The following is a 16046-nucleotide window of genomic DNA, read 5'->3' as shown; positions in this document are numbered from 1 at the left end:
ATTATTTAATTTGTGTCAAGTCCAGGTGACTAATAAATGACCTACTAATCTGTAGATATAAGATTCTTTCACATGTCAAAGGAAGGGAGAGAGTAGGAAATATTTTTTAAGCTTATATTTTACCAAAATAATAAACTGTTCATCACGTTTTAAGTGGCGTAAGGCTGGTCGCAAGTCTTTTTGAATTTCTAAAGGTCAAACGTAGCCGTAATGAAGAGTTTATAATGAGCAAACCACTGCACCAATGTTCTAGTTACCAAATGAACACTAACATGTACCAACGTGTTTCATTAACACAGTTCCATTAAACATCTGGCTGACGAGCGTCACATTATGAAGCGTCACGCTGGGTGTTGATCAGCTTCATCTTAAATTAAAAAAAACAAACGTTACGCATCAAGGGAATATCTTGTCACATGAGAGTCACCAGCATGTTTTCAAAGCTTTTTTTAATCTAATGTTTCCTAGACTTTGAATGTCTTTTTATTATTAAAGATGAAACCAGGATTGAAGGGTCGATCATGATCTTTTGGTTCCATTGATTCATCTTTTTGTCTTCAAATCCTGCCGCAAAGTTATTGTATGTCGTCCGCCAGATTGTTCAGAGAAGATTAATGTTCGCGTTGATATTGTTTCATTTCGTTGTCCACCGCTTATCCGGGTTAGGGTCAAAGGGCGCAGCAGCTTAATCAGGGAGGCCCAGGCTTTCCTCGGACCAGCTTTTTATGCTGGCGTTCCCAGACCAGCTGGGACGAAGTCTCTTCAGCGCTTCCCTGTGGTCAGCTACCGGTGGAACATGCCCTGAACACCTCACCAGGGAGGCATCCTGAAGGCTTCCTAAGACCTCTACTTCGAGCCTCTCCCTGATGGCCTTACTCCTGACCCTCTCTAAGCGATAGGCCACCCACCCTATGGACAAAACTAATTGTGTTTTATGAAGAAAGAAAGGAGATTATTAAAGGGATGGTTTATCCACGACTCACCCAGATGTCGACTAAGGGTTGAAATTATTTTCAGAGTAATCTGTTACTTCTGAGAGTTTTAGGTAGAAGTGCATGCTAATGCTAATGTAGTGACCAGGTAGCAGTCATCTTTGTTCAAAAACACAAACTTAAAAACATCCAAATACCTCCATACCTCTTGTCTGTAACGTCCATCTTGTATAGGAGCCTCGACATTAATAATTGTTTCAGAAAAATTAAATAAATCCATATTTTTAGCCTGTTTGTAGTCAACGTTCCTAGCGACCATAGCCGTAAACTCACAGACATTGGGAGCCCACGGAGATTTGGGATTTTTTTACGGAAAAGTTTCTAATGTCGATGCTTCAATACAATTGAGACATTACTGACGAGCAATACGGAGATATTTGGATGTTTTTAAGTGTCTTTTTGAAGAATATATGTTATATATGTTGAGCTCTGGTCGCTACATTAAAATGAACATACATTTTTGTCTATAACTCTTAAAATGAGCTCTGAAAATAATCCCAACCCTTTGTCAAAACGAGTAGAACATTTTCTACATTTTGAGTGAATTAACCCTTTAAGATATATTGGGCTTCTAAGAATAAAAACCCAATATCGCAATCAGATTTATACCTTTTGGTAGATTTACATTTTGTTCAGGATTTAGGATTTTTGATCCTGGTATGATTGAGCTTGACCTCCTTTCATTAGAAGGGAAAATATATACATTTTTTCATCCGTAGAGCGCCAACTCTGACAAAGTATTCTGAACCTAAGAACTAAATCCAAACATTCCAACGTTCCTCCGAGCCTAATGAAGAAACGACGACGCCCGGATCTCGGCCAAACACTCCGCCGGCAAATTAAAAAGTAGTGTTTGTGAGACGAGGGGGGAAAAAGAAAAGCATCAATAAACACGACCTGAGCAAATATGTGACAGCTTTCATTAAAGGTTGAGTGGTTGCCCTGATACGTGCCTGGCAGCACTGACAGTCGCTGACCCCGTTCAGAAGAGGATTTGCACTGCGCGGCATAATTTCCCATTACTACATGTCACACCTGCCAAGGATTCCCGAGGGAGAAGAAAGAAGAGGAGCACACACGGCGTCTAAAACACACACCGGTGACACTCCGCGTGAAGCATGTAGTTTCCATCATCCCCCCGAAACTGAGCTGCATGCTCTGGCACCTGGCCAGGAGAACCCCCCCATCACCACCACCACCTGACAACCTTCATGTTGCTCCACAAGCCGAGAGTTTCTCTGAAGGGAAAATCACCGTCGCGACTCTGACGGATCGCTAAAGCTCGCAGCGGTTTCGTGAGCCCGGGGACATGCTCTTCATCCTTTTTTTTTCTTTTTTTTTTGGCACCACGAACCAGCGGGACACGAGCTCGGGGGACCCCGGAGTCGGTCCGTGGCCGGAGGATCATCTCGACAATAGGTGTCGGTTGAAGTGTCCGTCAGGCCCGAAGTAATCGACTCGAGTCAATCGCAACAAAGTGACCCAAACTAGCAAGTGTTGGATTGTTTAGTTCCAACCACGGTACCACAGTTTGCCTCATTATTATCCACCAAAATCGTACTTTTTTTTTAAGTTTGGTCTGACAGTGCATTTTTAAAGGGTCATAAAAAAATAAAACTATGATAGTCGTGATGAGTAACAAGCAGAGTCTTGGATCGTCAAGGAATATTTTATACCGACGCTGCATGCGACTGTTTTAATGGCTCAATTAAAATGCCATTCTTGGTAGTTTATAAGATAAGATAATACTTTATTCGTCCCAGAGAGGAGACTTGTGTGTTTTCACAGCAGCGAGTTTACAGTTTTAGAGTAAATATACAGTGCATACATAATAAATAACACGTAATTACTATATAATAATGAGAATTCTAATCGGAATTGGAAACGTTTATCAACAGTGTTGTAAACACGACAATGGAATTTGTTGCTGTGGATTTACAGAAGATTAAAATAAAAATATTCCAAATTAATAATGATGGATACATATAGAATAATATGAAATAAGAGACATTGCCATAAAATTACATCTTTAAAAAATAATGAATAATGAATACAAATAATATAAACAACAAAAACAATAATAAAAAGAAAAAAACTTCCGTCACTAGTGTAGGACGATCCATTAGAAAGTTTAAATGGAACCGTTCGCAAAAAAGTCTCACGAAAATCCAACAATACAAAACATTTGGGGTATTTTTTCTCTCTAAACTTCTCCAAAGTGGAGCTGGCTTTCATGCTAAAACAAATATATATTTGTGGCAGAAAAAAAAAAAGAAAGAAGGAAAAAAAAAAGCCTCCTGGCTCCCTCTGCGTTCTCACAGAAGTGGTAATTTTGCAGTATTTTAGCAAATACCTGCACTCGACTGTGCTGACTCAGGGGACGTGATAAGCCCACAGGAGTTAGTGATTGAGAAAACCATTTGTGTAACAGATGAGCGGACACGCACAGTGATGTAGTTTGAGGCGAGATAACAGGGATGTACCAGCTGCTAGCGGGTTCGGGCTGTCGGCAGAAAATTTGTAAATTGACTAACAGGTATAGATTACATGTGCACCGTAACAAGAGCGTGCTGATACCGAGGCTGCTCTTAAACGGAAAATTACAACTCGCCAATGAAGTAGCATCGTTTTTTTTGGTGTGTTTCGGTCACGCCATGAAGAAGAAATTACTTGTATATTGGAAAAATAGAAATAAAACATATGTATCGAGATTATATCAAGCTCAGTTCATGTGGTCAAATGTGGACAGGTTTGGTACCAATCACATTTTAACCTTATGGAAGGGAAAATGTTGGGTTCAATCAATTTTTCCACAATTATTCTGTTTGTTTTTCATGGTATTTCAACTGCCACCCGTTGTTGGACTGTTTTTAAAAAGTAACAGTTAATTATCATCAATACTTAATTGTAGGGGCAAAGTAAAGGGGAACATATCACACTGTCTTTCGGGCTTTCTATTCAAATGACCTTTAAAATATGCATACATTTAAAAAATGAGGCTCAAAAGTGCATTTATTAAGAGACCACACAAGTACCTTGATAGTGTATTTCATTTGTTCACAGAAGAAACATAAGTCCAGAGTGATTCTTTCAAACCTTTCAAACAAATTTTAGTGATTAGAAACTTCATCTTTATGTGTAATCGTGCATGCATGGTTGCAGTGATTCTAGCAGCAAAATGAGTAAATAAAAAAGATGGAAGGAAAAATTTTGGCGTACAGTACATGACATTGTCTCATATACATTTTTGTTACTCTGAGAGGATCAGGAGTCATTTGATATCTATGATGACGAAATGTTAATCTTGTTTTTTGTTTTTTTTTGGCAAATCAAGAAAACATTGTTAATTAGTTTTAACAGTAATATATATATATATATTTTGTATTATATAATGGGTATTTTCAAATGACCAGTATTGTTAAAGAGAGATGATCAACTAGAACTTTCAACTACTTTAGATATTGACAATAACTTATTCTATGTGTTTATTTTAGCCAATTGCAATGTCCAGATTTTTTCAGCTTATATTGTAGGACCTGATGCTATTGGTGGGTCGATGGCTTCATGATACAGCATCAGCTTTAAAACGCTATATCATGAAACATTGTCTCAATTTTCTTTTAAACGGGCCTCTAGATGGCACTATTTGCTTTTATTGTCAAAGAGCGATAAAGACAATCACAGGGTATCATAGTATTGTGTTCATCTTGCGGTGAGGCATGTATTGTCCAACAACTGGAAATCATCTAAACTCAAATTCAAAAAAGCTTTTTCTCCAAAGTCTATTTTAACCTTGGTGAATCATCACACTCCATGGTTAAGCCCCCCCTCCAAGGAACGTTCAAGTTGGCTGAAGCAACTCAGATAAAGCTACTTTTCTGCCCATTTCTATTTTTTTTTAAATTAGGATTGCCCAAAAAAAAGAAAATAAAGATCTAATTTTAATCCACGGTGAAAAGCTCGAGACCTTCATCCTCGTCCAACTTTTCAAAGCGACGTCTCTCTCTCTCTTCCTCGCCGTCGGCGCTCCGGGAGACAAACACAACCAAAAAACGATAATGAAAGAGGAAATGATTTGGCAAAGATAACTCGCCCACAGGTCGAGGAGCACCTTCGTCAGACTAATCTCACGTTAAAATTGCCCAATTATTCAAATGGTAGAAAAGGAAAAACGGGCTCGCGGCGAGCGTCGAGGATGAGGGATTGGCGGCGAGGTAGCGGTGGCATCTTTGATGAGGAGGTTAAGTGGGACAGAAATAATACGTCTGTAATCAAAGACAATTTACTCCACTACAATTACAGCCAAGGACAAAAGTGCAGCGGATTCAACGTAAGTTTTAATGGGAAAGTGAAGCTAAGAAATGCTCTTCCGAGTTGGTTAGCCCGGTGTTGGGTAATTGCTAGAAAGAACCCCCCCCCCCCACCTCTCTCTCTAACAATTTGTTTTAAAACATGAATTAGCATGCGCTCACAATCGAAAGCATCCGGGCATTAAGAGAAAATTGTGTTTTTTGAGGCGTCGGGTACCTTTAATTGAAATAACTCTGCCGCAAATTTGTATAAAATTTCAATCCATTAGCTCTGAATTCATGAATCATGAGCAATTTGTGCTGCTTCCCTCTCCGCGCCCATGTCTGAACTAAGTATGTTTATTAGAGGAAGGAAATGCAAATGTATTCCAGCGCAAAGACATGCCGGGAAATTAGAGGTAAAACAACAAGAGGGACGCCGTCTCTTTTATATGAACCACGCTGTCGCCCCGTCAGGTGTCTCGCCACCTATTGGTCCATCCATCCGTCGGAGAGGATCCCGCTCGGAGCGCTCGCCGATCCACAACACATCCATTGATCAAAGCGGCCCTCAGTGGGCTTGAGCTAGACCCGTCACTCAAGCCAACGTCGCCCGTCAATCAATCAACGTCCAATTTCTTCGGCGCGGTTTGGATGAAACTCAAAAAGAATCAGACATGAAAGAATACATACGTGGACGATGTCTGAGAAGAAACCGAACTGAACTCTGTGACATGATCTGAGTAATATGTTGAAATTTAAGGTTCATTTAGTGGCAAATAAAGTTGAAAAATCTTTTAAAGGACAAACGGTTATGAAACTTTAAATGTTCATCATTAGATGTGGAGTAAAAACTGCCAATTAAAAAAACTTTTTTTTCAAGTTAATTCAGCCAATTTTCATATTGAATGACCCCAAAAGTAGTAGTTTTCTAATCATTTCTTATCATATATTCTCACATGATCAGTTACATTTGTTTTAAGCTGAAAAAGCTGCTGGACTGACATGGAAAAAGGAGGATAAAAAAAAGGTGAAAGTAAACAGGAAGTATTTGAAATCGTTTCCAACATTGTTTTTCATTACTTACTGGAGCTTTTGAACCTTTAACTGTTAGAAATCCTTGGTATTATTAATTTATGTGCGTAAAACAAAGATGTAAGTCATATAATTATTTTAAAAATTGAATAAAAACAAACAACCCTAACCATTTGGTTTTGCCTCTGAAATATCATCTTACGTATTTGTCTTTCGATCAAAACTGTCAAAGCGAATCACAAGTCAAGTCGACTTCTTGCAATTTCTAGGGGAGATCAAGAGAGTTTTTTGCGTCACATGCAGAAATTGCTGCACAGAAACAGTTAATATTATATAAAAAAAAATCCAAATTAAGTTAATTTTTTTAAGTAACATATTTATTCTTTTGTACCTAAATTGAACAAATAATTTCAGACCCAGGTTCAACATTGTTTTGTATGAAGGACAATAAATGACATAAGTAAAACAAATGTATTATTGTATGAATAACAAAACGGTAAATAAATGTGTGGATAAATATCAATATGTCAAAATTTATAAATAAATTAATGACTTATGATTTAATTTTTGTCGAAAAACGGTGCTATTTCTATGTATTTATACATTTACTCATTACATTTTGACTTTTCTTTATTTAAGCATGTATTTATTTATGTATTTATACATTTTGTCTTCTATTTATTTATGTATTTATACATTTATTTATACTCATGTCATTTATCGTCCTTCATAGTTTCAGTGCGGCCTCAACTTTAATCGATCAAATCACCTGCATTACTTCTCATCCAACATTTAATCTATGATTCATGAAGTAATAAATAAAAACCGAAAATAGGAATAGGGTCAATGTAGCTTCTGTGTGGGAGTGAACATGTGTTTGAACAGGTTAAAGTTCACATTGAATAAAAACTGTGTATTCATTGTTTTCAAATTCAGCCTCTGCGACGATGCATTAGTGACCCACTTTCAAAAAAAACGCCTAAGAGGGTTGTTTTTTTTATGTCAATTTCGGTTTTCTATTTATAGCCAAAATGCACGGCGTGACCGGTCGAGGAGGGCGGAATGGATGAGGACATTTAACATCTCTTTGTATCTCTTCCTCCTGCAGCTCCGAGTCCCTCCTCTCAGCATCCGACGCATTGATAAATAAGGCTACTCAAGCAAAAGATTTGCCCCCCACCATCATTCAGCGTGTCTGAACAATGCAGCCGCTCCGGCTCTGACACTAAGTATTATGATAATGTAGTGCTCAGTGAAATGATGGATGTTAAACAGCACGACCTGGCTGCACCGCTGACGAATACTGCCGAGTCATCGCACCAGCCCAGAGAGCTGCTGGACTGACACGGCAAAAAAGGAGGAAACAGAACGTGGAATAAAAGTATTTAAAATAGTCTCTGGCGTCGTTATTCATTGCTTACTGGACTTTGTGAGGGTTTGCGGTTGATGTGTCAATAGTACTGCTCGTGTTGATAAGATGAAATCAGAATATTCGAAACAATAACTGTCCCTTCGACTGGTCAGAACTCCTTGAATGTAGATGCAAGTTATATAATAATGAAAAATAAACCATAAATAAAGCAATTGAAATTAAATCTTGCTTTTTTATATGACGCCAACATAGATGGAAGGAGATTTGTGATTTCTAAAATATATACATTATATTATTTAACAGCCAATTTTAGCACAAATTGACACATTATTAACGTTTATACATCAGTTAATACATTTAATTAAAACTGAAAACAATGGATATTCATCCAAGATACATTTATTTTCTTCATCATTTGCTTTTTGATTTGAAAAAACAAAGAGTTTATTTTATTTTAAGTTATTAATATAACATTTTTCAAATGCTTTCCCAAACATCATCCTAATCCTAACATGCTAGCTTTAATATGTTAGCATTTATTGTGAAATTCGTGAATCCAAAATGGGAAAAACAAAAAATGTATTTTCTTCAAAACTATAACCATCTTCTGGAAAATCTTCCCCAAAATCCTCAAAAAAAAACTCAGATCTAGTCAATTCTGATCTTGCCCTTATTTTCAGTCCAAATAAAAAGTTCAACTGTGACTCTTCCCAAAATCACACGTCATTAATCACAGACACTAAACGTCATTCCACCCTCCCTGCACTCTCTTCTTCCCTTTCATCTTTGTCCATCCATACTGATGATTTAGCCCAAATAAAATACATCGTTCCCTCCATCTGTACTTCCTCAACACGTATAAAATTCCCATGATTAAACCATAGTAAGACATAAAAATATTTAAAAAAACATTATATCAGAATGTCAACAAAGTAAAAAATAAGGCAACAATTGATAAATAAAACAACTTTACAATTCCAACGTTATTTAAAGTTTAAATATCTGTGTATAAATATCTTTTTATAAATTCATAACACAAATGTAGTTTTTATTTATTAATTCACTTTCATATAGAAAAAAAAGTTGTTTTAGATGGTCAAATTGGAAAGGCACTGAGACACTGCATACCTCTGCCAAGGAGCTACAGTAATTTAAAACGAGTACATAAAAATAAAGGGCGCAATGAAGCAAGTAAAGAAGTAAGTTGTTATCCAGTACATTACAAATATATTTTTAATATAAATTTATTTAGATTTTTATGAAAGATGTTCTATAGTTGGTTGAACTGGAAAAGCATCTTAAAAACCCAACAACCCCATAATCAGTTCCTTATCTTATCTTAAACATCTGCATCTTTAGCAGTCGCCAACCTCCCTGTATATTTCTCGCAGTGATTCTACCTCTTGAGTGAAAGAAGAACCCAATAAAAAAGATCTCCATCCCTCAGTTGGATTCCCCGGTCGAACATCTAAACTATTTGCTCAAAGACTAAATTTAAAGTCGTGACTAGAACGTTACAACTTTATGTTCAGGGGCTCCGTGATCACAACGCTCTGTCGCTCTGCAGCGAAATAATGTTGTTTTTGTCACTCTGAGCGATAACAAAAAAAGGTGTGATAAAGTTGCAACAATGATTGCCTCCTGGGCGGCTGGCATAATAGCTGCTGCTATCTCCTGAATCCCTGCTCAACAGCCACAACTTATTTGACTTTGGAGAGCGAGCGAGCATTAGACGGCTCGGGGTTCAGAGCAGACGCGTGATTGGAGGCTGCTAATGGGGACGACTTGTTATCTGATGGAGATTGTACTGGTGGTGAGACTGAGTGGTCATGTGACCTGGGGTTTAGAAGCAGAAGCTACTTGTGTGTGTTTTCCTGTAAATGCATGTAATTGAGGGAAAGAAAAGTGTAAAGATGGGAATCAGAAACTGAGATCAACAACTTTTTTTTTGTGTCAATTTGCTGGATATGGAGCTTTAATTGTAAAAGTTCTTCACATGATCAAAGCAGCGGTTTAACACAAAATGTTTACTAATATTTTTGTAAAAAATGCATCAACAAATAATCTGTAAATAAAAAATAAAAAAAATGTATTTCTTATTTTACTAAAGTCAACTGAGAAATATTAACTTATATATTTACACAAGCTAAATGTCAATTCAAAATCTAAATTTAAAAATTAAAAATATATATATATATAACAATAAATACATAATATATAAATAAACATTTATTTCACGTTTAAATTAAGTGTTACTGTCCTCCATACTTTGAATTCCAAGTAAATCAATTTCTATTTTAACTCTTTTCTGCTAAAAAAAAAAGTTCTTCAGACATAGAGATACTGCATACATCTGCCAAGGAGCCCAATTAACACGACTTCATAAAAAGTTACTGCAAAGAAATCTCTGATACGAGTTGAAGGATGAACTCTCTCAGAGGTCAGCAGCTCAGTAATCCAGGAGGGACTCAACCTGGAAAATCTGCTCTTGCATCGACTCTTTAAGAAAATCAAGTTTCTTCGTCTCGAGCAAGTTTTCTGTTTCTGTTTTAATTTGCTGGTTATAAAAGACATGATTAAACCAAAGAGAGACATAAATATATTTGTAAAAACATTAATTAAGAATCTCAACAAAGTAAGATATGCAATAATTGATCAATAAAACAAGTTTCATATTTCTAACTTTATTTAAAGTTTTAATACATTTAATATCAGTGTATGAATTTCTAGTTGTATATTCAGAACACAAACTTATTTTGTATATAATTTAGCACAGAGATAGTGCATACCTCTGCCAAGGAGCTAATTCAAGATGACTACTTTTGATTGATGACTATTAGATTAGATTAGACTTTATTAATCCCTTTGAGATTTCCTTCGGGGAATTGGGTTTCCAGTTCACAGCAGGCATTAATAGTTTCATGAAAACAAGAAAAAAGAACAAATAAAGGAACAAAGTGCAAGGGATGACAAAGTTCAAATATAAAAATATAGAACGCAATAAATCAAGGAAGGAAATGACAGATACTTGTAGTAGGATGTCTGCAATCTCTTAGATATAGGGTGAGAAGCTCAGTCAACTGGAAGAGACTCAAATCATATTTTTTGTGTTTCTTCATGAGCAGAATGTTCTTTTTGATTGTGTTAATTTGCTGGTTATGAATCTACCAGTTAAACAAGTAACATATACTCATGATTTAATAACGTTTATTTTACATTTTGAGTCATCTATTTAGAAATATAGATATATATTTTAAGAAATAATGTGCTATAGTTGGTTAAACTGAAAAGCACTGAGATGCTGCATACCTCTGCCAAGGAGCTCTTTCAACATGACTTCATAAAAACAGAGCACGCACTAAAAAAGTTGTAGGGTGTCTGTACTTAGAGGTCTTTGCTAAAGTCATCTAGAAAATGTGACTCTTCGAGGGAATCAAGTTGAGAAACTCTTCTGTTCGACCCAAGTTTGATCAACGATCTTGACCAAAGTTTGAATGTCACCTTGCGGAGCCGAGGAAGCGTCCTCGGTCCCGCCTCCCTCTCTCTCTCTGTCTGACTGACATCTGATGAAGCACTTAACCTGCTCGTCCGTCTGTTAACGACACTAATCCCATTTCCCTACTTGTGTTCCTGAGAAGCGACACGCGGGCGAGGCAGGAACACGGCTGCAGGTGAGCGGCCGGTCGTGGGGGAAAGAAGACAAAAACTCATCGCTGTAATGCGTCTGCGGAATCTTATTAAAACTGCACGCCTGCGCTTCCAATGTGAGTCTGAATGTCAGGCGGGATGAAGCGGGCCGGTATGCAAACACGGGAGTGGCCTTGGACGGAACCGGGGATTTTTTTAGGGGAACAGGATTATCCTTCCTGAAGGCGGGCAGGACCCGCGGAGCGCTGACATTCAGGGATGATGGAGGACGAGTGTAAACAACATGAACATCTGAAATATTGTTTTAATCGATCATCAGACGTGGGAGGAAAGAGGAGGAACAGGTGGAGAACCAGCCACGGAGGGGCTGCAGGAACAGGTGGTGGAGCAGGACTTCAACTACACACTTGCAGAGACTCGCATATATCAGCACTAAGAGACACTGGAAAAAAAACAAAAAAACATTGACACAAATAACCAGCAGGACGCACAAACACACACACACTGGAACCCACATCAACACTTTAACACATAGACATCTTTATCCCAAAATACTGTCCCGTACATCAGCACACAAAACAAAAAACACACAACGAATCAAGACTGTAACACATATAGACATCAATATCCCATCATCTTGTCCTTTACAACAACACACAAAACAAAAAAACACACACAACAAAACCAACACTATAACACATATACACATAAATATCATATAATCTTATCCCTTACATCAACACACAAAACACAAAAACACACACAACAAAACCAACACTATAACACATATACACATAAATATCATATAATCTTATCCCTTACAACAACACACAAAACAAAAAAACACACACAACAAATCAACACTGTAACACATATACACATCTCTATCCCATAATCCTTTCCCTTACGCAAAAAAATATGCACAACCAAATGTTTAACAAAATAAAATGACAAAAACACACAGTGATACACAACTGCATGCATTCACATTCAGAACCAAGTGTGTGCCGAACTTTAAGAACTGATTTGTGTTTCAATATGGACTCACAATGATGTTCATACACACACAAAAACATGCATCTACATCCACTGAAACACACACTCACAGCAACATAAAAATCAAACTTGAATACACACTTCTACACACACACTACTGTAACTCACTAACACAATACAAGACTACATACACACTGAAACACAAAAACCTACATGCAGACAAAATTAACCCCTAAAACAAACCAAAGACACAACGAGAAACACACAAACATTAAGAGCAAGAAACATTGTATGTACACACACTGAAACACTAACTGAAACACACACAGCTACACTCACCAAGCAAAACTCACACCTCAGTGTATTCACACATTTAGACCGACACTGCTACGTTTGTGCAGCAACACAAACGCACACACACACACACACACACACACACTAACACACACACACACACACACATCTGAAGTTTCAAACCACCAGAAACGAGAGAAACGTAAGAAACGTGGACGAAGGAGACGAAGGAGAGAGAAGAACAAAATCCACCTCCTTTTCTGAGGATCTCTCAGATTCAATAAACGTCTGGAGAAAGCGACGAGATCTGCTCAGACTGCACCGTGAAATAAGCTCCACTCTGCTCGGATGACGAAGAGATATTTCAGAAATATTCATGAGCTTCAGCACTCGACTCTCAAACCAAACTTATCCTAAATACGACGAGTGAAATTAATGCAGGAATGAGATTAAAAGGTGGATCTCAGGGTAATTTGGTTAAAAAAAATGCTGATATTGCAAATAAAAAATGAATGGAATATATATTATTTTAATATTGATGTTAAAAACATAACAGATGAATAAATGGATGTAAAAAGGTGATTTTTCTTTTTAATAAAGTAAAATAAACGTGTAAAAGATGATTAAATACAGTGTTAAGATGAATAAATATAGTGTTAAGATGATTTAATTGAGTGTAAAGATTATTAAATATAGTGTAAAGATGATTAAATATAGTGTAAAGATGATTAAATATAGTGTTAAGATGATTAAATTTAGTGTAAAGATTATTAAATATAGTTTAAAGATGAATAAATATAGGGTAAAGATGATGAAACATAGTGTAAAGATTCAGCAAAAAGAGTAAAAATATGAATGACCAACCAAGACGATCATTATTGTAATGCACATGCAATATATTGATATATATTTAATGAAAACCTAATGAAAATATTGAAATAATATAAATGGAAAAATAAAAAATTGAAAAACAAATCATATTTAACTGATAATACGTTTTTTTTAAAGGGAGACAACAAATCCATTATTTTATTTATTATAATCATTTTAGGGGTAATATAAATATATTTTATTGTTTTTATATATGAAGTTATAGTAATATTTCAAACAGGAATTCTTCTCCTGTGGATAAAATACAGTTACATTTGTATTAATACATTAATTAAAATGCGTTTTCAAGTCAATAAAATATGGAAATTCCTACAGATACATCGTCACCGGTGATGCTGACGATGCTGCTGAATATTTCCAAGTGTATTTTCAACAAGAGACTCACATGTAGTCACCGGTTGGTCGAACAGAAAAACACGCGATGACCTAAATAACTAATATTTTTCCATCGATGGTCACAACTTGCTGTGACTCCCTCCCCAGAGTCGCTGCTGCAACTACATCTCCGGCGCAACAAGAGTCCCTCCTTTTTCCCCGACACTCCCGAGCACAAAAACACGCATCGATCCCCGCACCAGAACCCTGGTCCCAAACACCCCTGACAGTTTTTGGGGTTCAGGACTTCTCTGGGACAATGAAGGCTCAACACGCCCACGGAGCGACGTAGTAGTTTCTCCCGCTGACATGTTTCAACCCCGTGCGCGATCCGCCTACTCACACCGGGACAGTCAACGTAAACACACAAAGGGGTGCAAGTAGTATTCACGTGGACCCCCGGATCAACCCCCCCACGTGTTGTGTCCCCCCCCCCCCTATAAACCCAAACATTCCCTGACATGAAAAAAAGGCTGGAAAAAAAAAGTGAAGAGAAAAAGATCCCACCTTTATGCATTCCCGTGAATCTGTCTTTCAGTACTGTGAGTTCGTATATCTTTCCGAATTCCTCAAAGAGGGGTTTCAGGTCCTTTTCCTCCAGGTTCCGGGGGATCTGGCCGATGAAAAGCTTGATGGCGTCGTGGTCCTTCATGGGGATGGTGTTCTGACCGATGGTGAGTCCGTTCATCCTGCCGGCGCTGTTCGTGGTGCTGAATCCATTCTCCTGCTGCACTCCGTTTGCAGTGACTGTAGCCATCTTTCCTCAATGGGCTGCTCTCTCTCCCTCTCTCTCTCCTCTCTCTCCTCTCTCTCTCTCTCTCTCTAGTCACTGCACACCCCCTCCTCCTTTTGCTTTTTTCCCTCCCTTTTCTCTCCTCTCCCAGTCCTTGTTTGGCTTCACTCTTATTTATTTTTTCCTTATACCCAACCATTCCACTGCCATTCCCGACCCACCCACCCAACCACGCCACCGCCGCCGCCATCCCGGCCCCTCCTCTATAGTTGCCAAAAAAACTAGGAGCCCGCCCACTCGCTCATTTGCATGAACCAGCAAGCGAGGGGGCCCCCGGGCGACGGCAGCACAGCGTGGCTGAGGGCCCCACAGGGCAGAGTCAGAAGGCAAACATTTGCGTAGAGCCGGGAGAGAGAGAGAGAGACGGGACAAGGGGCCGAGTGTGTGATGTTGTGTTTCTGGCAGCGGAGGGAGGATGAGAGTTGATGGTTTTTTTAGCGACGTTTTTTTGGTGAAAACAAGGGGGTGACGGCGTGGTCTTCCGTCGCATCCATGGGTTCTCCACGCCATATCAAAGTGTCTCATCCCCCCCATCATACTCAAGAAGTCATAAACGTAAACGGTACTAAACTGGTGCCTTGTGTGTGTTTGAAAAACGACGTTCACTTTTAGGTCATTTTTACCAAAAACATCTCGCCTCGAATGTTCCATATAGAATAAACATCTTAAATATTCACTTAAGACTTCTTTTTTGGTAAAAGTTTAACTTATTAACACGGAGTCTGGTTTTGCTCGAGGTTTCTGCCTGTTAAAGGGATTTCTTTAGAATGATACTGTCGCACAATGTGATTCTAATTCAATTGTAAAGTGTTTTGAATTGTACTTTATTTTGATTTGACACTATTTTGACAACCATTAAAATACAATTGAATTTACTTCTACAATTTGATTTGATTTATTTGCTTCTTTTGTTACTTGTAAAGTGTCTATTGATTGGTTTTCCTTCATTCTTCCCTTTTTGGGGATTTTGAAATGTCTCAGCAGGACGTTTACAACAAAGATTAAACATATAGACATGTATTCAAAATAGTAACACAAACTTTCTCATACCTTCTAAACTGAATAGCATACTTGCTAGCTTAGCACAGCATTGCTAGCTCTAGTCATTTTGAGTTGTTTATCTTTTAAATAATATAATTTAAGTCGAGAAAGTCGAACTCGATGACACCATGGACATCTCTGAGCGTCTTGAACAGTAGATCTTGGACCAAACAAACTTAAAATTTGCTAAAAGGAAGAGACTGATGAAGACGAAAAAGACGACATCGCGATCAAACACACCAAATTTCATTCTGTAACATTCGTTACACCCTTATTAGAATTGATCCTTATCTTATTTTAAACACAGGAACATTCATTTT

At 37.7% G+C, this 16046-nt stretch overlaps 1 protein-coding gene across 1 annotated transcript in view; it reads right to left on the bottom strand.

Moving 5' to 3' along the window:
• celf6 (CUGBP Elav-like family member 6) overlaps positions 1 to 14765 on the bottom strand; it is a 233279-nt gene extending 218514 nt beyond the window's left edge. Inside the window, exon 1 of the mRNA XM_087793539.1 lies at positions 14400 to 14765. Within this exon, the coding sequence (XP_087649665.1) occupies positions 14400 to 14649 (250 nt within the window). The 5' untranslated portion in view covers positions 14650 to 14765. The remainder of the gene's footprint in view (positions 1 to 14399) is intronic.
• Between the last annotated feature and the right edge of the window lie 1281 nt (positions 14766 to 16046).

The sequence above is a fragment of the Callionymus lyra genome, chromosome 6, assembly GCF_982586985.1.
Source record: "Callionymus lyra chromosome 6, fCalLyr1.hap1.1, whole genome shotgun sequence".
NCBI classification, from domain to species: domain Eukaryota; kingdom Metazoa; phylum Chordata; class Actinopteri; order Syngnathiformes; family Callionymidae; genus Callionymus; species Callionymus lyra.
This window is presented reverse-complemented; position numbering and strand designations above follow the sequence as displayed.